The 20,883-nt window shown below is 48.1% G+C and overlaps 2 protein-coding genes across 2 annotated transcripts; one reads left to right on the top strand and one right to left on the bottom strand.

The window, feature by feature from the left end:
* The first annotated feature begins 525 nt into the window (after window positions 1–525).
* On the top strand, window positions 526–15,387 carry APOBEC2 (apolipoprotein B mRNA editing enzyme catalytic subunit 2). The gene is made up of 5 exons (XM_026053208.1): window positions 526–698; window positions 1,222–1,365; window positions 3,047–3,077; window positions 9,270–9,397; window positions 14,839–15,387. The coding sequence occupies exons 1-5, from the start codon at window positions 526–528 to the stop codon at window positions 15,377–15,379; spliced, it is 1,017 nt and encodes a 338-aa protein (XP_025908993.1). The 3' UTR covers window positions 15,380–15,387.
* A 1,979-nt stretch (window positions 15,388–17,366) lies between these two features.
* OARD1 (O-acyl-ADP-ribose deacylase 1) lies at window positions 17,367–20,784 on the bottom strand. Its single transcript, XM_026053237.1, has 6 exons — window positions 20,649–20,784; window positions 20,356–20,420; window positions 19,684–19,828; window positions 19,478–19,536; window positions 18,974–19,086; window positions 17,367–18,660 (listed from the first exon to the last, which is right to left on the bottom strand). The coding sequence occupies exons 1-6, from the start codon at window positions 20,722–20,724 to the stop codon at window positions 18,558–18,560; spliced, it is 561 nt and encodes a 186-aa protein (XP_025909022.1). The 5' UTR covers window positions 20,725–20,784; the 3' UTR covers window positions 17,367–18,557.
* Window positions 20,785–20,883: the final 99 nt, after the last annotated feature.

The following is a 20,883-nucleotide window of genomic DNA, read 5'->3' as shown; positions in this document are numbered from 1 at the left end:
AATTAGCTGCAGCCAGAATAGTGTGGGGTGCCTGAATTTTCCCTCCTCAGAGGAGCATGCAGAGGAGAGATAACAGCTCGGCTGAGATGTGCAGCTTCCACAAATGTACATTAAAGTTTGTACACTGACTTATACATTCAGAAGCAGAATGATAAAAGCAACTGCAGTCTTGTCTTCGAAGGATATAACCACCTTAGGTGAACCCTGTCACATACACACTATAAGAAACTATAAAGTAGCAGGTAGGAGCCAGTTTGCTTAGCAGACCGAAAACATAATCATGGCAAAAATAATTTCCTCTATGTCACAGGCTGGCAAATGGACAGAGGGGAGTCTGTGGCAGAGCTGAATACAATTTTGAACACTTAAACTAGTGTTAGTGGCTTAGCCACTAAAGTGATATATAGGCAATTAGTGAGATAGCCTGAAAGATCAAGGTGGGAAGAAATGTTCTTCCTAAGTGATGATCRATTCTAGGTTTTAATTTACAACAGGCAAAAGACTACTACAACTCCCCARAGAAGGATGTGGGCATACACGGTCGGTTTTACTGTCCTGCCTCATGTTGGGGGATTCCTTGGCTGGTTCATCAATCGCAAGGACATGCCTGTGTGGTACGAGAGGCTGAAGAAACCCTCCTGGTGCCCATCCCGCAAAATATTCCCTGTTGCTTGGACTGTCCTGTACACTGGCATGGGGTAAGTTCTGCACAGCCCTCTGTCCCTTGTGCTGCTTGTTTTGATCGCTAACAGAGAAGTCATTTCAGGCTCTTCACTCGTTCACAGGGATTGTGGGATATTCCTTTTCCTTGCACCAGCAAGACATGGTAGGAAGACTTATTCCCAGAAGATTAAGTGCAGCCCGAGCCTCTTTCTGGGCCGTTCTTCACATTTCACTGTGAACACATATTTAGAGCAGTCACTGCCATGGGGGAAATGTGGGCCATACAGTATGACAGAAACCACGGGTCTGAGCATAGTGAGGGACAGGGGTGCAGTTGACTTCCATGCAAATAAAACTCTTGTGCAAACCCACTTTGCAAGACACTTTTCCATAAAAACAGTACTTGTACTGGAGGTTTACAAGCATTGTAGGTACATTCTTAGAGTTGTCTTGGTTCAAAAGAGATGAAAAATGCCCTTTGATATAAAAYTGCAATAATCCCAGCCTCTGGAAGCAGAACTGACTGGCAGACACTGATGTGGGTTTTCCTCTCCACAGCTATGCCTCTTACCTGATCTGGAATGATCTGGGTGGCTGCAACAGCAAAGCCATYGTCCCGCTCGGCCTCTATGGGGCTCAGCTGGCCTTGAACTGGGCTTGGCCTCCCTTCTTCTTCGGAATACGTAACTTGAAGATGGTAACGTACCTAGACGTATATTCACCTGTTGGAGACTGGTTTGCCGGTGTCCCTGCCTCTGCTCTGGGGTTTGTTTGGAGGGTTTCTAAGCAGCATTATAAAATACAAAAGTGTAAAGAGAGCAGCAAGAAGGGCTTTTCTCAGATACAGCTCACACTGCACCTGGTCTAGACAATGGTATCAGTGCCCTGCATTTCTCCYGCAGTTCTTGTCGCTTGGCTGGCTGGCTCTGCTACAGCAGGGCGGCAGATCGCAGAGCCAGTAGCCCGGCTGCTGCCTCTCCTAGTTAAGGATTCRGGGCTAGAGATAAGCCCCTCTGCAAGTCACACCCTCTAGCAAGCAGCAAAGTCAGTGTCTCTGTAGGGGCGTGCCAGCTACGAGTGGCTTATCAGGCAACGCAACACAATGTGCCCAATGCAATGTGTCACGGGGAGGACGCCCCGGAGCAGAGTCGAGCACTCATAGGGTGTTCAGGAGATCTTAGCTCGGGTGTCCAGGCCTGGCGATCATGGAGACGCAGTAGGGCTACCTGCATTTTGCCATTCTTTGCATGAAAGGTGCATTAGTAAGTCTGAAGTGAAAATAGCTGCTTGTACCATCATGAGCATGCTGCTGATGTGTGTACATAGGTGGTGTCCATAGAAGGGGCTGCTGATCATCATGAATCATCTATTAACCCAAGGAACTCAACAGCAAGGATTAACATTGGCCTTGGCTCCTGCTGTGACGCATTCAGATCTCACTGCTGGGAGTTCAGAGCCAAGGTTCTGGGGTTTAGGACCAGCCAGGGTGCCTTTTCAGTGCTAAATTTGCCTGTGTACTGTTTTACCCCACTGCTTCTAGGAGTGCTTCTGCTCTCACCCCGGGAGTGAGCAAGCGAGTGATTCCCTCCTCTCTGCTTCCAGGCCCTGATCGACATTCTGTGCTTGGACGGCCTGGTGATAGGCACGATGTGCTCGTGGTACCGCATTAACAAGGCCGCGACGCTGCTCATGGTGCCCTACCTGGGCTGGCTGGCCATGGCGACGTGTCTCACCATCCGCATCTGGAAGGACAACCCCGAGGCAAAGCCGGGAAAGACGGAATAAGAGCTGGAGAGAAATGAAGGCGTTTTGTGAAATTAAATATTGATGTGAAGCAAGATCTAGTACTCGGCGGGGGGACTCACTTTAAGACGGGCATCAGAATAGGTCTCCATCTCACCCCTTCATCAAGGTTGCGTGCAAGAAAGTTTGCACCACGCACCCGTGCGTTCCTTTAAGGTAACCACACATGGCATTTAACCAGGGAACCTTCTCTCCCAGCACTGCAGAGGCTTTGGGGCTACAGTTGTATGGTGACCTTAGCGGTACAATGTCAAATTCCACCAGCTAAAAGTGCATCTCCTATACCAGTGTAATTCAGAATGGCAATGCTGGAATCCGTGAAACCACTCTGAATTGCTACCAGTCCCCAGGAGGGCAGCACTTGTTCATACACATGTAGATCCTCTCTCTTCTCCTGAGGTGAAGCAAAGATGCCCTTCACTCATGCAAGCTAATTTTTAAATTGTTTTTTTTTTATTCCCTTTGCTGTTCTTGCCATTGCTTCATTTTCATGTCTCCTCTGGTCTGCACTTTTTACCGTAACCTTTTTATCTGACAGGCTCTGAGCAAGCAGTAATCTGTCTTGTTCTGCCYGTCCGAGGAGACTCGGCACTTCCACTTCTATTTGGGGAGTATCGCGCTTCTCACGTTCCCTGCTCCAGGATAAAGCAACAGTGATTGGAATGCAAATGCTTGTCCCAAGAGGAAATTTCTCTCTCATACCTCTGTGCGCTGTTCCTCACCAGAGCAGAAAAACTAACATCAGTGCCTCTGAAAAATACTTAACATATTTTTTTTAAGTACTGAAACACAGGCGTTTTGTAAAATTAAAAGCTTGCTCACATTGCCTTGAAGGTTGTAATGACATGATTGCCCAAAGGTCCCATTCAAAATCTGTCAGGTGCGATACAGCATCGTACCCAGAGTCTTTCCATTCCTAAAGATTAATCAGGCACTCCGGAATTAATCAGGAAAGATTAAACTATACATGTTATTCAACTATACAATTATTCAGCCCGTGATATAGAATCAGACACAAAAGGTGAATGCACCAGCTCCTGTCCCTCCTTTATTCCGGCCCTTGTGCTTGATAGACCTGAAACTTAAAAGTTGCTGCCTCTTGGGGAATATTTACTACTATTATTTTTCAATTGATAGAAGCAGTGTACGTGATGAAAGTCTTCYAGGAAGATCTTCTTCCTGGCAGCTGCCTGTAGATGAAGCTGGGTGGGGAAAGGGGTATTTGGGAAGGGGGGTGAGGGGGAGGAGGCTTAGCTGGGGATGTAAAATAAATAGTGCTTACTTTTAATAAAAGATGGTTTTGCTTTGAAAATAAATAAACCAAGTTATTCTTGCTTTACTACTTTGGCATTTACCTTGTTTCACCATTTTGATCCCATCCACTATTTTTCCCCTCTGGCTGCAGGACACCTGTATTCAGGATGGGTGTTGCATGAGCACAACGCAAGTAAAGATACATGAGGAGAGGCCACTGGATAGATGGGACTGCAAGCAGGAATAGGCTATAAAGCAGCACTAGAAAGATCATAAGCTACTTAAAAACACCCGCCTCTATCTCAGGGCTTTATGTAGCTGTGTGTTATCACTGTGCTTATTTACAGCAATGCTAGTCTATATCTTCAAGGGAGCTGGAGGTCAAAGTACTGGAAGACACAAATTGTCTCTTTTTGACAGGAAACCAGTGCCTGCCCCGCAGATGCAGTCACGGGGAGCTAAGAAGGACTCTGGGCATCCCCCTCGGCCGAGTCCTTCCCCGTGCGGCGCGGCCAGGCCTGGGCACGGCAGCGGGGCCGGCTGTACCCGGCTCTGCTGCCGAGCGGGAAGGACGTCTCTAATCACATTACGCGTGGTAAGGGGCTCTAGATCTCATTAAAGCCAGCAACATTTTAATAACATTTCCAAAATAGATAATATAGTCACTGGGAAGAGCTTTCATAAATTCCTCCTCTCTTTGCTTGCTCCCATTTTTTTCAGCCAGGTAAAGTAAAACTTTGTTTTAAGAATAACAGKKTTTTTTTTTATTATTTTTCATGCTTACCCCCCCRCCTTCCCATTTTTCCAAGCAGTGTGACCAGCTCACTTGCTCTTGTCATCATTTCAGTTCCTCTTCCTTCCAATCCACCTCTGAATCCACCGAAAGTTTTCTTTGCTCCATGTTCCTAAGCAGAACATGCAAATAGGCAAGAGCCTAAAATCAATTGACAAATTTAAAATCTTGCAAAGCATTCTCTTGTATTAATATTTAAAGCACTGCTTAGTACACTTGCTTTTAAACAGACACACTAAATCTCCTTGCATGAAAATAACTTTAACAGCGTTTCACAGTCAGCCACCTAGGAGATTYCTGATGTTCTGGGCGGTGCAGAGCAAAGGCAGCGCAATGCTCTGCGCAATGCCACGAAAGGGCCTTTGCTCCCCGTGCCAGTCCGGCTGCAGGAGGCATGTGGCCACWCGGCCCTTCCCGCAGATCCTGCCTTTTTCCCGCTGGATCCAGGAGCACTGTGAAAATTCCCTAAGCTGGCAGAGCTGCCGCACAGGTTTTGCTTCGCCCCGTACATAAAATTAAGGACCGTTGACCCTGTTTGGGCCGGCCCAGCCCCGAGGGTCCTGTGGGGCAGGGCCTCACRCCAAGGCTGTGCTGTGGGGACAGTGACCATGGGGTGGTGGCATTCAGAGGGACGGGCACCTCTCAGGTCTCCGTGTCCAGCAACGACCCCTCTCCTCACCCGATGCGAAACCGGCTGGACACCTGATCTCTGGGCACAGCCCCTGGCTGCTGGAAACACAATATTTGTGTACCAACAAAAGCGCCCTGACTTGCAGCCCGCTGCCTCTCCCGAGTGTCATGCAATAACTGGGCAGCTGGTTGGGCCCCGCGGCTCCAAGGCGAGGAGCTGTGCCGGGGCTGCTGCGCGCGGGGAGCCGCGCTCAAGGCAGCGCCGCGGGGCAGGGCGCAGAGCGCGGGCGGCGCGGGGCACCCCAGTGCGACGAGGAGGAGGGAAGGGGGGAYGGCAGCTCCGAGGGCAGCTCCAAGCCCCCGCGCACCCAGGAAAAGCGCCCAGCACTGCAGGCGACACRCGGCCAGCGGGACAAACCTGCAGGGTTCTGCATGGCCGGAAACCTGTGCTTTCTTCCCCAAAAATCTTGGCATTTCGGCCCTGCAGTGGGATGGGAGGGGGAGAAGGGCCTGCAGGGGAAGCTGCCTCTGCACATCACTGTCAGAGAGTGTTTATTTATTTATCACGTAGCGGTAGTTACAGCTGGAAAAAGCAGGAGGGGGATCGCTGCCAGACAATGTATCTAGGGAGATGTTTTGTTAGTGCCACCAGCTGTCCCCTCGGAATAGAGAGCACGTCTGAGCCGTGACTCACGCAGCCAGCATCTTGTTTCACTCTTGGCTCGATCCGAAAATGTTCCTCCGGCCCAAGGGTGCAGTAAAGGCTCCCTGCCCAGCAAGGGCTTCTGCAGCCCCGTCCCTTCTGCCGCCCCTCTGCCACCAGGACAGGGCCACGGCCCGGCAGGGAGGCAGGGAGCTGCTGCAGCTGGGACGGGACCGGGCTGCAGACACACCAAGGGAGCRAGCTGCAGCAGCGAACTTGCTACGTGAGATACTCACTTAAGACAGGMGAAAAGTCACCGGATTGTTTCAAGATGCCTCTAAAGTCAATGGGGAAAATAAAAATAAATAAAAAAACATCCTAAACCTCTTCTAGACTAGGATGCGGGATCACGCTGTAATACCCAGGAGGCCTCCAAAGGCAGACGGACCTTCCCGCACAGGCTGCCATTTGCCGGCAGGATCCCTGCTGGGAAGAGGCCGGAGCTCCGGGCGGGAGCGGCGCAGGGTGCCGCCGTGTGGCGGGGATGGTTCCAGCCCTGCCGTGTGGGAACAGGCGGCAGAGGCAACCGGCCCGGCTGGCGCTCCGCATACGGGCCCCGACATCCACGCGGGCCTCGGCGCCTCCTCTGTTCCTGCACGGATCCCGCTGGGCAGGGCCCTCGGAGCAGCGCGAAATTCACGCCCAACTAAATAAAACACAGAATCAGCGGGAAGAGGGGCAGGGCGGAAGTTTGCCTCAATGCAAACGCTGACCGGCAAGTGCAATGGCTTTGGTTAAGGTAAGTACCACCGGGACGTCCTTATGCGGGGCTAGTTGCATCTCTGGCACCTCTCTGCACCCACACCTGCTTTYTCTCTGAACTAGCTCACAGGAAAAAAAAATTCCATTAGTGGCTTAGTCGTTAGGCCCGTGCGTGCACACCCTTCACATGCACCCACTGGGGGGAACTGGGGTCACGTACAAACAACTTGAGCAGAATCGATCAAGGCTTTCGGCCCCGCGGCTAACGCAAAATGTCAGACTGACAGCGGCTCTGTGGCTCCCTTTATATTTTTGGCGCGGGCCGGCGCTGCAGGGGGGTGAATCACGACTATTTAGTGCACTGCCCTAGATGGAGCTGCGAGCAGCTGGGTAGCGGCCGGGCAGGGGCAGCGGCCGCGGCCACATTCCCCAGATTAGATTAGAGCTCGGCACTGAGCTCCGCGGAGGGGCCAGGCGGCGAAAGCCAAAGGCGGCAGAAAGACGGGGCAGCGGCAGCCAAGAGCTTCCAAAAATAGAGAGAAGGGGCGCGGAGAGCCTGTCGAGGGGCCGCTCTGCCTTCTTTAAGGTTTAGGGGAAGACGGAGACAAACCACCACTCATTAAGAGAGGATTCCCATCTCCAACATCACTGCCAGAAATGTCAAAGGTGAAAGTAATTGGACATGGGAGAGGGAATGTGAGCAGAGTCACCACGCAACAGGGAAAACACTACACCTGCAATCCAGGAAAAGCATTTTGAGCTTAAAAATAAATATAATCCTGCAACATGAAAAGAAAAGTTTTATGTTCCAGGGATAGGGTGTCTTGGAACTTGTCAAATCCTYGCCGGCACTGTTGTCACAATACTCCCGGTGTCAGCTGTGTCAATCATCACGTAAACAACCTCTCATCGCTAGCAAACAGTGTGGGAGGGAGGGTGAGTGGCGCGCTCCGTCCCCAGAACAAGCGCACTCAGCGATCCTGCTAACAGAAAGCTGCGAGGAGGGTCGTGATTCCCGGAGAAACGCGGAAAAGGAGGGGTGCTGCTGTAGCAAAAGGGCTAGAGAAGCAGCCAGAAAATAAAATTTCTGCCAAGTGGTACAAGTTTGTTTGGTGCAGACCACTCTAAGAATGCAGACGAGCTGGCTACAATGCTATCATAAAGACTGAGTTTTGTCTGAGAGCAGGGATCTCTCCTCTGGTTTCTAGGAGAATCTACCTTCCTCCACCTAACAAGCAGGTCTTCCCATGCGTGCGGACTGAACACTTAATCAAACACAGCYGAGTATTTCGTATTTATCCAAACCTTGATGATCATGGGTTCTGAGATGAGTGCAGAGCCCAAGGTATTCGAGGTTTGRTTTCCAATACGCTTTGGCTAAGACACGGGTTCTGCATGGCTACACACTTTCCATTTATTTCACCCTAATGACATAACAGGATTAGTCTCTGAGAAAAATCTTACTTGGGTTTTCATAAAGCTTGGCTCACGTGGGCTTTATATGAATTTTCTCTGTAAGTGACTGAAATTTGGAGTGAGGAATGGGAAAGATTTCACCTAATCCTGGCTACAACCCCCCAAACCCAAAGCATATAAACCTGTCTTTTAGCACCAACGTGAAACCCAAACGGATCCCCCGTACCCTCCCAAGGTACCGGGGCCCCTGGAGAGGTTTGCCTGCCTGAGCGCGGAGCGCAGCCGACATCGCGGCCTCGCGCCGATGAAACCTGCGCAGCCTCCCGGAGGGTCGCGCAGCCACAGCGAGCAGCTGAGCAGAGCGTCCAGCGCCCTGGCACGTTGCACAGCCGGTCCCAGCCGCTGCCACGGAACGGTCGGGTCCACGCACCCCTCCTGCCGCTTCCCAGCYTTCCGGGTCTCCGGCCTCGCCGCAGCCCTGGCGACAGCAACGGTGAAAGAACCAAAGAAATACTGCAACGGTCCTGAAACAGAGCATTCTGCAAACGCCCTTCTCTCTGCTGGGAATAGCCCTGCGCCAGAAATACTGCCCCTCTGTGAATTATAAACCTAGCTGAAAATACTTGGGAAAAGGTTCTGGCTTGCCTTTATCTCGATAGGGTCAGTGGCACTGCCTTCAGCAAGGCCAGGATTTCACGCTGTCCGAGCCCTGGGTTCAGCGGGCCCCTCGAGGAAGAGCAGGGTGGAAGGAAAAGCRGGTTTCCTGCTCCACTGCTGCAAAGCTCCAGGCAGCCCCATTGGGATTGAGCTTGGCCCAATCCACCTGTGATGGGGGGTTCAGCCAGGCAAGTGAGGAACATCCCTGCCCAGCCCAAAGAGTGTCCTTCAAGGTCAGCAGTGTAATAAACGGGCAGATGAAGAAGCTCCCAGCTGTGCACCTTGCCAGCTATCTGTCACACTAATGGATAAATAGATCCTTGGGCTTCCAGGATTTTCCATCTATTGCTTAACCCGCCCACAGCGAAATCGTCACTTAATTTTAAATTAAAAGGGGAGCAAGAAGCAGCGTTCAAAAGAGCTGGCAAAAGCAAGGCGAGGAGGYGACACCCGAGAGCGTGAGGCCATCCCACCCCAGCGAGGCTCTCCCTGCTGCTTTGTTCCATATTTAGCTCCCARCAACTGCGTCGAGTGCAGGAACTCCCAGCTCTGGCTTTTCCCTCCCGCCACTGCTGCCTCCTCTCCCGGAGAGCTCTCAGAAAGTGCTTGTTTTCCCACTGCCAATAAGTGAGTATTCCCATACCGCAGAAGATGGCAGAAAAGCAGGAGCCCAGCAATGCCCAGAACGGAGAACCTGACAACGCAGAAGAGGGYGAGGACAAGAAGAAGAAGAAGGTGAAGCGGGAAGATCTGCCACCATTCGAAATTGTGACAGGGTAAGAGGTTTGCATATAACGAGGGATATAAAGACCGAGGTGGAGATCTCCTAAGGTCTCTGCCTCAGCTCTGATGTCGGGTAATCAAAGGTGAAGACATAACATGGGGCAATTCTGGGTATTTGTAAATAGTGCTGAGCGTGGGGCTAAGTTCCCGTGGGCCRGCGTTAGAAGCTCTGCTGCGTTTGTCCAGGAGGGGCTCCCAGCACCCAGCCAGGGCGCTGGGCTCTCTGCGAGCAGCTCTGCTTCCTTGTCCCGATTCCCCTGCATTCCGCCTGTCCGTGGCGGGATCGCCTGCCTGGTAATGCCGGGAGAGGAGAAACGGGCCCCTCAGCAACACRGAGGTATTGATTCTTGCAGTAATCAATGGCTCTCCTCTGAAAGCTTCTCTGTCTGTGGATTAGAAAAAACACCCCTGCTATGGCTGTTTTGGCTTATGGGCCTAAGTGGCAGATTTTTCAAGGGAGATAAAACTCCACATTTTCAAGGGCTCCACAATCACAGCTGGATCCTGACTTTCAAAGGAGCCTAATACACATAAAGGCACCAAAACAAGAGACAATTTTCCAGACTTGCAAAGCAGCTCTCTCTGCTCCGCCAAGCCTGGCCTTTGAGAGGGGCAGATAGGACGGATCGAGATCTGAACCGTCAGAAATCTGGCCCCATTTGTGAATTCTTAATCCTCCTGCAATACCCTGCCTAAAAGGTTCCTTATGAAATCCTATAATATTGATAACAGGATTACTTTTAATAAATAGTCAACAGACAAGGGAATGTGTACTAATAACACATGATAGAAAGCTGCAAAAAAAAAGAAGAAGAAAGGTAATCTACTATCTCTAAGCACTTCACAATTCTCCTTGTAGTAGCATCAAAATGCCCTGTGTAATTCTTCCCTCTGCTCTCCCTCAGTAGTCACCAAGGGAATGTTCCCAGCTCCTAGAGCAGAAACGTGGGGTTTTTTTTTCTAGCTGCCTTTGATGTAAACCTCAGGCCAGGCTCTTAAATCCCACTTGGAAGCTTTCTGCCTGTGACACTGTCACCAGTAAGACAGATACTTGCAAAGAACTTAGCAGGCCAATCYGAGAAGGATGCACGAGGCARGACGGCACCTCCGTCTCCTCTCTCRCACGAGCGGATGACTTCCTTGGGCAGGGATGACAAAAGAGTTTTCTTCTTAATATGTGTCTGTTCTGAAAATCTCTTGGGGTGAGACTGTTCACAGCTTTTGCTCTGTATCTGCCATAGACAGTCATGGAAATATTACATGCCTGCTGGAGCAGGGACTTCAAGAAAAGCACTCCCTCTGCTAGGAGCTGAGCTRAGATCCCCCAAATCATTTATATTAGCCATTGGACCAAAAATACGCACGGTGACAGCTTCTAGCCATTTAGACATGTACTGAATGAACTGAATTTCCTCTCAGTGAGGAAAGAATATTTTTCAGTTTTGGAGAATTCAGCTTACTAAGAGAACTGCAAAGGAACTGGGGAGTATCTTCAAACTTCCTTACTAACCTCAGAGATCACCAGACAGGATTTGGCGTGCTAATCCTGCATGAGAAGAACTTTCTTAGTATCTTCCTTCAATTATTTGTTGAAATTTGAGATCTTGTAGAACTTGCCAGGACCTTCCACCCTGCAAAGGCAACAGGGAGAAGGTGAAGGGTTCTGCACCAAGGGCAGCTGAGGTTCTGAAATGCAAGTTTGGGGATATTGTGCTGAGGCTCCACAGAGCTGTCAGCATGTGGGTATTTACACTGGCTCATCACATCTATTTGGAAACTGCTTGCAAATACCTGCACTCCTGGAGGAATCAGGACTAACTCTCCCCTAATGACTAGTTTGTTACTGAAATGCCAGCTGCAGAAGGCGAGAAGGGAGGAAGTAGAGCAGAAATACCAAAGGACCACTCAAGAGGTACAGAAAAATCCTGCAATTTTTACTTCATTATAATAAGTACCCTGTGACTACAGACTCGACCTAGTGTAATCACTGTTTGGATTTTCTAATTATTTACAGATTTTCAGCCAATTAAGCCAGTTATGTGAATTATGAGAAAACACATTAATTCCAACTGTCCAAGCACTTAAATTCAATTACACTGTGTACTACTCAAGCATTGCAGTTTCAACCCTTGGATTAGGAGCATTTTATGACACTCAGCCAAGTTTTCAACCTGTTGCTTATGGCTCGAGGGAGTGTGGCTTATAAAAAAGAACACTGGGAACCTAATCACCCTGTTTATTAACCTCCCTCTTTTTTTTGTCATTATTTGATTCAACTCAGCCCTGGATAAACAAAACCTCAGGTTGTGCAAATCTCATGGCATTTAATGGGACACATTTGCCCACATCTCCCCCATTTATTCATACATCTCTGGGGGTGTAAATGAGGCTCCTTCGAGGAGTGGTAAATCCTTGGCTCCTGCTAACATTAGTGCAATTCCATTGAGATGAACTCTACAATGCACTAGTTCGTGCTGCTCATTGCTTGCCTCACACAGACAGGATCAGCAAAGCTTCCAAGGCTTGAAAAGAGCTCTGAGCTATGCTGCTCTTCTTTACTGCAAACTTATTAATCGAACTGATGCATCTTCCATGTCGCTCAGACACATTTAGGTGAATGTCCCAAATACTCTTAGACAGATGTCTAGATGATAAGCAGTGAGATCTGTCCACGAGGCCTGACCAAAGGTACCTTTGAGACAACACAGTCTGGTTCAGCTCACTCATGTTTAAGTGCAYGCAACCTCCTCACTAATGTAACTGCTTTGCAGTCAAGAGAGTTCAATTGGGAATGAGCCTGCCCATGACTCTGATGTTCTGCACTTGAATGTTACTTTAAAGTAATTTCAGGGAAAAGTGACACTATGCTAAATTACAGCGTGGCCATGCTCTTCAAGGAAATCTGGAGAAATTTCATAATTCATCTAAAAGAAAAAGGGACAAGCTCTTAAAAGGTAACTTAAGTCATCTGAAGTGCATGATGAGAGGTCAAAATGCTAAGGAGGGAGCCTTAAAAGTAGGCTTGCTGGGTAGTTCAGAATTTGTGTGCGCCAGCGCATCCTGCCGTTACCTGGGTTAAGACTAATGATCTCTGTGCCTCAGTGCAGAGCAGGGCTTGGCCAGCCCCGCCCCATCGGCACCCTCAGCAGTTGGCTGGTGCAGAGCCCTGACGCTCCAAGTGAAGCTGGAATCACACTGCTGGGAAATCCATGCCAGGAGTGTGAACTGTAGCTCCAGGCCTTTTACTGTGAATCTTTGCAACATGCACAAATGCACCCCTCGATACTACTGTAGTATCATAAAAATTAAATGGGGAGGATGTTCTTTTATGTTTTAGCTTATTTGGAAGCCGGAAACGCCACAGAACTTTGGCAACCAGAACATTTCTGGCTGCATTACAAAGGCAGGARTGGTGCACACGCACATAGCCATGAGGTATTCCTGACACTTTGTAAGTGGAATTAAACATTTATGGAAAAATGTATTTAAACTTTTAAAATAACACCACAGAACCAGCTTGAAGATAGCTGCAATTTATTCCAAATGATGTATTTAGAAAGCACATGTTGTCAATTCCTTTCTATGTAAAAAGCCATTTGTTTGCAGGATATAATGTGATACAACCAGAAATGAGTGAAGAACTTCCAAGTGACTGTTCCCTACACCACCCTTTCTGTTGAGGCCCCCCATCCTGATTTGCACAGAATATCAGGCTATTCAGGACATTTTACACAGTCCTAGCAAGGCCTTCTTTATTGCAATCTATAGGAAGACATCTATCAATTTTAAAAGGCATAAGATCCAGCCCTCCACGTACTGTCCTTGTTCTGACCTGCAGCCACTGAAGCGCTTTCACTGTGACCCGAAACAGGACTTGCCGCTAGCAAACAGAGCAGCCCATTCGCTTGCTGTTCCCAGACCACGAAGCGAGCGCCACGTCCTGGCTCTGCAGTCTGTGCACTGCCTTCCCCACCACGCGCTCCCGCTGCCTCCGGAGACACCTTGTGAGACGGTGCAGTTCAAATTACCCTTCTCTCAGCAGAACGAGCCTCTGCCGCCAGCCTCGCTGCTCTCCCCAATTAACATTTGCACAGCCGGAGATTCGCTCCCAACCTCTGCTCCGTGGGCCCCCCGGAGACGCCTGACATTAGCATCTGACTGTAGATGAGACAGGGATGAATGAGGCACTCACTGTTTTACAAAGATTCATTATTGCCTCGCTGGGAATATCAAGGTTATAGGTCCACTTAAAGCTCAGATGAGGAAAATACAACACGCCAGCAGATTATCAGCATGTAATAAATGAAATGTTGTGTTTTGGCGTTTCATTACTTCCCTTTGGTTTGGCTACTCCGTGCTCTCTTCATCTCCATCCTTTATAGCCGTATCCAGTCTCTGGCACTTGAGCAGCAGTGTGTTTCTCACGCTTCACCCTGACATCCTCAAGCACGAGCTCCTGCACTGGGGAACTCCACAGCTGGATGCTACGTGGCACAAGCAGCAAGGCCTGGCACTCTGTTGAAGAGAAATGGGTGCTATGCTCTGAGGCAGCTCTCTGTCACCTCTTCACTCCACCCTAGGAACCATACACAGTATTTTAAGGAACTAATTTTAACTTCCCTAGAAACAGCAGACTACCTTGTTCAGGTGAAAGAGGCCTGTAAAAAGGTCATTAACAACAACAGGGTTTAAATGTTAATTTAGAAATGCCCAAGTGACCAAAATTTGTCAGTAGTGTCGATGAGACAACAACCAAAATCCACTCAGAAATACATTTGTTCACAGCAGAGCTAGATCTGATCTCAGATACTTACATTAACCCAAAGCCATGACACAGTTACACTAAATATTAGTATTCCATTGATAGTAGAACAATAAAGCCAGAACACACACATGCTACGAACAGTCAGTCACACATGCCTCTCTACCCAGAGGAAATGGAGATTGCAAAAGCACTGAGGTAACATAAACTGGCAGTGCCAGAGTTACCATCCTCGCAATTTCCAACAACAGATCCTGCAAATTAACAGTGCAWCATAGTGGCAGAACGGTGGTAACAGCCTAGAAAATAGTAGAGGGAGAGTTCAGTCTTCAAGTGCATTAAGGCTGGAAGGAAGCCAATTGCTGACCCATCTTGCAAACAGTAAATAGCACAGCCTTAAGAAATGCTGTTAAGCAGCAAGTTCTTCTTCAAATACCTAAATACAGACACTAGAAACTCCCAAAGTCTGTCAACAATAAGTGGTACAGACTAGGATGTCAGACCAGGGCAGAAGGAGCTGTGCATTTTGTAACTGCTGAGGTCATTTTTTTTGTAACTGCTGATGGCATCTCCACTCAATGCATGGAGGCCTACGGCCACGACACAGTGAGTAACCCAACCAAGACGGAACTAACAACTAACACACCTTTCTCTCCTCTCCCCTCTCCACAGGGAGCGCCTCCCCGCTATCTTTTTCAAATTCCAGTTCAGGAACGTGGAGTACAGCTCAGGTAGGAACAAAACCTTCCTGTGTTACGTCCTGGAGACCCAAGGCAAAGAGTCAGCCACTTCTCGGGGTTATCTGGAAGATGAACACGCAGCAGCGCACGCAGAAATTGCTTTCTTCAACACTATCCTGCCCAAGTGCGACTCAAGCTCCCGCTACAACATCACCTGGTACGTCTCGTCCAGTCCTTGCGTGGCCTGTGCCGACCGCATCACCGAGACCCTGCGGAAGAACAAGAACCTGCGCCTGACCATCATGGTGGGACGCCTCTTCATGTGGGAAGAGCCAGAAATGCAGGCTGCCCTGAAAAAAATGAAGGCAGCTGGCTGCAAGCTGAGGATTATGAAGCCTCAAGACTTTGAGTATGTGTGGCAGAACTTTGTGGAACAGGAGGAAGGGCAGGAAGCGAAGGCTTTCGTGCCGTGGGAGGACATTCAAGAGAACTTCCAGTATTACGAGGAAAAGCTGGCTGAGATTCTGCACTGAAGTTCACGTGAGTGAGGATTTCCCTTTGCTCCCCAGCTCCTTCCCTTAGTATTGCAGACCCCACTTTATTCTTGGGTTGCTATAGGCACAATGAGGAGTAATTCTAAATCCCTGCCACTCCTGATACCTGGCTGGAATTGCCAGTACCTGAAAACCATGAATTCTCCTTAGCAGGGCCTCTGAAGGGTACGAATACTAGGATGGGCTCTTCCAACGCAGGCACTGTAGGGATCAGTTCTTTTTCCCCAGAGCAAACACCTCCAAGAACAAGAAGTTAAAACACAGGGTTACTACATACAAGAAGACAGCCTCATTGCATACACAGCACTTGGACCACACGTGGAAGCAGGGAAGAAGCGTAGAGAAGAGGGGAMACTCTCCCTCTCCCCTGCTCCCAAAATCTGTCCCTCCATTAAAAACACTAAAGGAGATCAGTCCTCATTACAGATTTTGTTTTTTAAAGAGGTAATAAGAGTCAATTGCCTATTTTAAGTGACACGATATGGAAACATTTAAAGCTTCTAATGTGCTGCTTTTTATCTTCCTCTCCACAGATATTTCCTTAGTAGGTTCTGAGGAAGAGATGTGACGTGTGACAGACTCAGACACCCAGGACACTCCTCCAGCTTTCCAAAGCTTTGACTCCAGCAGGATGCAGTATCAGCTCCTGGAAAACTGGGCCCTTATGGACTACAAATGCATCTGATCTACCACACAGCTCTTCGGTGTTTAGGATTTGGATTTTTTGTTTGTTCTTCCTCCAAACAAACCTGCACTGCCTCTACTGATTGGAAAAGAGAGAGCAATATACTGTGTGGTTGAATCCTTGAATTAAATGAATTGCAGTGGATCTACAGGAAAGTGTGGGTCTCACATTCTGGGACAATCGTAGGAGAAAGATCTTAGAGCAAAGCTGTCAATTAAAAATGCGTTTAGAAAGTATATACTTCAAAAATACTAGATAGAAAGGCATTTAAAAGGAGGGAATAAGAGGATTTATTCTGTCATCACCAGAAAACAGAAATGAGACTTGAGTACTTGATTTATTCTAGTGCAGGGGATTATGATGGAACATCATATGGGTAACCCAAGTACTTGATTTAAAATACATCAAACATCATCCCCCCTTGCTCAGATGTCTGCAATATAAAACTGGGGAAGCAAAACGAGTGAAATAAAACTGGTAGCCACTGCAAAAATGCACAGCAGTGTTTATTCTGTTTTCTCTGTTTGAAGGAGGTCCTAAATTTAATCTGACAAGCGAGACATCCTGGGACAGCAGCGGATGAAATATTTCATAGCTGAAGCGCAGTGTGATGAGAAGGGAGAATTACTACATGCCAAAAAGCATCAGGAGCGTGTACAAGTGTGGGAGGCACACGGGGAAAGCAGAGACGGGCACGTGAGCTTCCACAGACACAGGCTGAGCACAGGTCACAGGGAAGCTCATTAGCTAAGGAACCCAGTCAGATAAGGATTGACTGGAGGAACAAACCCCAGCGGTGGTTTCTGCCTCCCTGTCACAAGCTGAATGGTGCCGGACACACACACAGAACTGCCGACCGCACTGGTCTCTTCCTCACTCAACTGCACTAAATCACTAAATTCGGGCATAAAGTTTCAGGTTGAAATAAACTATATATATAAAATAAAGAGTTGTAGTGGAACATTCATGGAGTCAGTGCAGATAACAAAATGCCACTCAATACAAAAAAAAAAAAAATCCCTGACAAATATAAGTACAAGGACTAAATAAGCTATCTTGCTGCCCACCCCTGATTAACTCAATACTCAAGCTTCTATTTGTCTCAGTTAATTTATTTATTTTTACAATTGTGTGTTTGCTGCAGCAATCGGCTGCCACGATTACAGAGAAATTAAGGATTCTATTACAAAGAAATTAAGGATGGTCAATGATCAGGGAGAGAAATAACACAAGGCTGCTGAACACACCAAGAGAATTTGCAAAGAAAACAAACCATGCATATTCACCCACAATGCTCAGGCAAAAGAAAAACAAAAGGCTCCATACACCATTCATCTAACGTTATCGAAAATGATTATTAGAAACACTTTATGCTAACAACTTCTCTAACTGTTATGCATCATCTGTTACAGTTTTCCACATATCYGGAAGCATCCAGCATCTTTCTGGATGTGCTGCCTAAAGGAAGCCAGGAGATTTGTTATTGCAGAGGTGGCAGATCAAGCAGAAGGGACAGTAAGGGTACATGACAGTCCAGCACTACTGGAACCAAATGTTTACCAACAGTCTGAGCAATTTAACGTGCTGCTTACTGATTTGCTTCTGCAATTTGGTAAGATCAGACACCAACCCACACATAGCAGCTAAATACAAACGCAGTAAAAAATTAAGTATGAAAACAAACCCATGAATTTTACAGCACAGCAGGACTTYGTACGTGAGGACTCTCAGAAAATGGGGCTCTGTAGAGTACGTTAATTAAATTCACCTCCTAGGCATTTTTCCTGGATCTAGAGCTTTCTCCTTCAAAACCCAACTTTCCACTACAGTACTKCTACAGTAAATACAAACATTGGTATTTTTTTTGGTTTTTCCACAGGATTGTGCTCTGATCTGACAGCAGAGTACTGAAAAGCTATTTCCTTAATAGTGACAGCATGGTTCTTAGAAGGAAAATCTCATAAAAAGAAGTATTTATGCCCAGAAGATAAAAAAAATAAGTTTTAACCCTTTAAAGAACAAGTATATAGCCTGTATTCTGTATATGAACACTGCAAACCTTTAAAGTCTACTCCCGGAGGCTCCACGGTTCGTCATTATGAACCAGAGCAGCAAACCAAGACATAGTGAAGYGCTAGAGAGCTGCAACTTCCCTCTGCTCGGGGACTGCTCCGCGCACGCAGGTGCTCCGTGGAGGACCAGTGACATCTGGTGGCTTGCGAGGCCACGTCGCAAACTCCGCAAGGGCTTCACAAACCGCCCTGCCCTCATCAGAGGATCCCTAAGTGCTACAACCCCAACTAGCTGCTCTGAGGTTTGTTTGTCTTTTTAAAGCTACTGCCACTGACAATACAACAGTGAGCTACGCTTGGAAGAAAAATGTGCTCAGCATGCAGTTYCCCCCGGTCAGCCAAGAAGGTGACGCTCCTGGCTGAGAGCAGGGGAAATAAGGCTGGTTTTACAGTGTTCTGATCACAGAGTGTAAACTGTGATATTAATATCTGTGTCTTCAAACACTTCCCCGAGTATTTCTGAAACTTTATTCCAGTCCAGGCCGTCAAGTCCACATCCAATCCTGGAAAACAGACACCAAAACAACTACAGTGAGCTCTTTTGGAGCATGCTGGAAATAAATAGCCCTTCAAACAGCTACTCAGTTCACCAGAAAGCAACATAACACAGTTAAAAAGTGGAACTAATCAAGCCTGAACGTTTTGCTATTGTTTAACTTCACTGAAAAATACAAACTCCATTTGCACAACTGAAYGGAAGAGTTTTATCAAAGTGAATACCTGAATTCTTATTCAATAGTAGAGAATCATCTCTTAAAACATTCTTCTGCCCTAGAAACACTGAGGTATTTACATGCCAGTACCTATTTTTCTTACCTAGGCATGGAAATGTCAGTAACTCCATTGTTGAGACAGTGYGTTTTCATGGCTTCTAAACTCCTTCGCATAGTCTCGTAGGTTGGTTTGTGGGAAACCTTCTCCTTTGTAATCTAAGCACAAACAAAGAAGGTCAATTGTGCCTCAGGCATCAGCACTACAAACTTCTCTTTTTGAAAAGCACATTCCACTAAACCTCAAAACTGTAAATCAAGACTTGCTGCTTTGAACAATTACTTAGAATAGGAATTATCATCTATAAATTAAAATGGGGCAATATATCAGCTAGTTTCATGAACTAAAAGTCTAAATGCATATACACAAGTTATCTTGGCTTCTCATCAGCTAGAGAGATTTAATGTACCTCAAACTTATTTAGAACGTTTATAAAAATACACATAAAAACACCCCCAAAWCACCAACTATTATAGCCCTTGCCATCACATCTGATAATCTGATATATTTAAGTTTCAAGAAAGCAGCTGAGATGCGTGTAAATCTTACCAGATAGTATATGTATCGGTCATCTCTCTGGAGAACTGCCACCTCCCCAGTTTTCTTCTCTAAAAAGAGAAGAAGGAGAACATTTAAAAATAATTAGAATCTACTACCCAATTTCSCCCATGCCCCTAGTAGCTTAGAATACTTTTATTGCTGGAAATCAAGGTTTGCCCATCAGCTCCTGCCTGTCCATCAGGTGCATCACTCACGTTGATCTAAGAGCTCTTGTACACCTCCAAACTTCTTCTTAAAAACCACCGCTATGCCCGCACCCATGCGGCAGTCCTCGCTGATGCAGTGAGCCAGCGCGTCCGTCTGGGGGCACGAGAAAAGGTCCCCCTTGACATTCTTGATCTGAAAAGCAACGCAAACAGAAAAGTGAAGAAATTAAAATAAAAAAGCTTGCAAGTGCAGATGTGGATGGCAGAATTCTTCTGAGACAATCTTGTACAGCAAGCAGTACAGGGTGTCAAGATTAAGATAACTTGCAAGCAAGTACGTATAGATTATGAACCGAATACATCAATGACTGTATTTTCTACAAGGCCAGCTACTCAGCTCACTTCACAAAATTATGTTTGAAGGAATGTGAGCCAAACCAGAGCGCCGCTGCTTTACGGCACACCTCCAGCACGCTCTGGTGCGTCAGCGCAAGATAACCCCACACATTTACTGAAGGGGATGAATGCTGCGCTGATGCACAAAACCACCATCACTGATACAAGCACCGGACCACTAGAAAACTGACAATTATAATGTTAAAACTTGCTGCTTTCCCCACAACAGCCACATGGTTTAACTGCCCTGTTATTAGGGGGACCAGAAGGTCTCTTTCAGGGATGCACGACAGCAGCAGCCCACAGAACCCATCTTCTACGCACTCTCTCCCCCTGATCCTTGGCGTGGGTGGCCATGGTAACGTGGGGCTTGGTGAAGGCTTCTTCAGCTGAAAAGATGACAGAGAGAGAGAATTGTTAGGAAGGCCGCCGCGGGCGGAGAACTGATGTGACCAAAGGCAAAGGGCTGGGGCTGCCCATGGCGGTGCACGGGGGGCAGGGCCCGGGGGGCGGCTGCCCCTGCGGCCCGGGGCTCCCGCAGCCACCAGCGCCCACGGGCCGTGCACCGCCCCTGAGGCCACCTCAGTGCGGCCAGCAGCCCCTTGGGCGGGCCTGACCTGCGGGCAGAGCGCGCGGAAGGAGGTGCCGGGCCGGGCCTCGCGCCACGAAGAGCCTCCCCAGGCCGCCCCACATAGGCCCGCACGAGCCGCCCCTTCGCTGGAAGCGAGAGCGTGAAAATGGCGGCCAGCGCGGGCCGCTCTAGGCAGCCGGGCGGAGCGCCCTCTCTATGGTACCCGCCGAGAACATTCGCAGGGCCGCCCACCCGCCCCGCGCGCATGCGCAGCACGAGGG

Source organism: Nothoprocta perdicaria, unplaced genomic scaffold (genome assembly GCF_003342845.1).
Source record: "Nothoprocta perdicaria isolate Ctin4 unplaced genomic scaffold, notPer1 scaffold_97, whole genome shotgun sequence".
In the NCBI taxonomy this organism is placed as follows: domain Eukaryota; kingdom Metazoa; phylum Chordata; class Aves; order Tinamiformes; family Tinamidae; genus Nothoprocta; species Nothoprocta perdicaria.
This window is presented reverse-complemented; position numbering and strand designations above follow the sequence as displayed.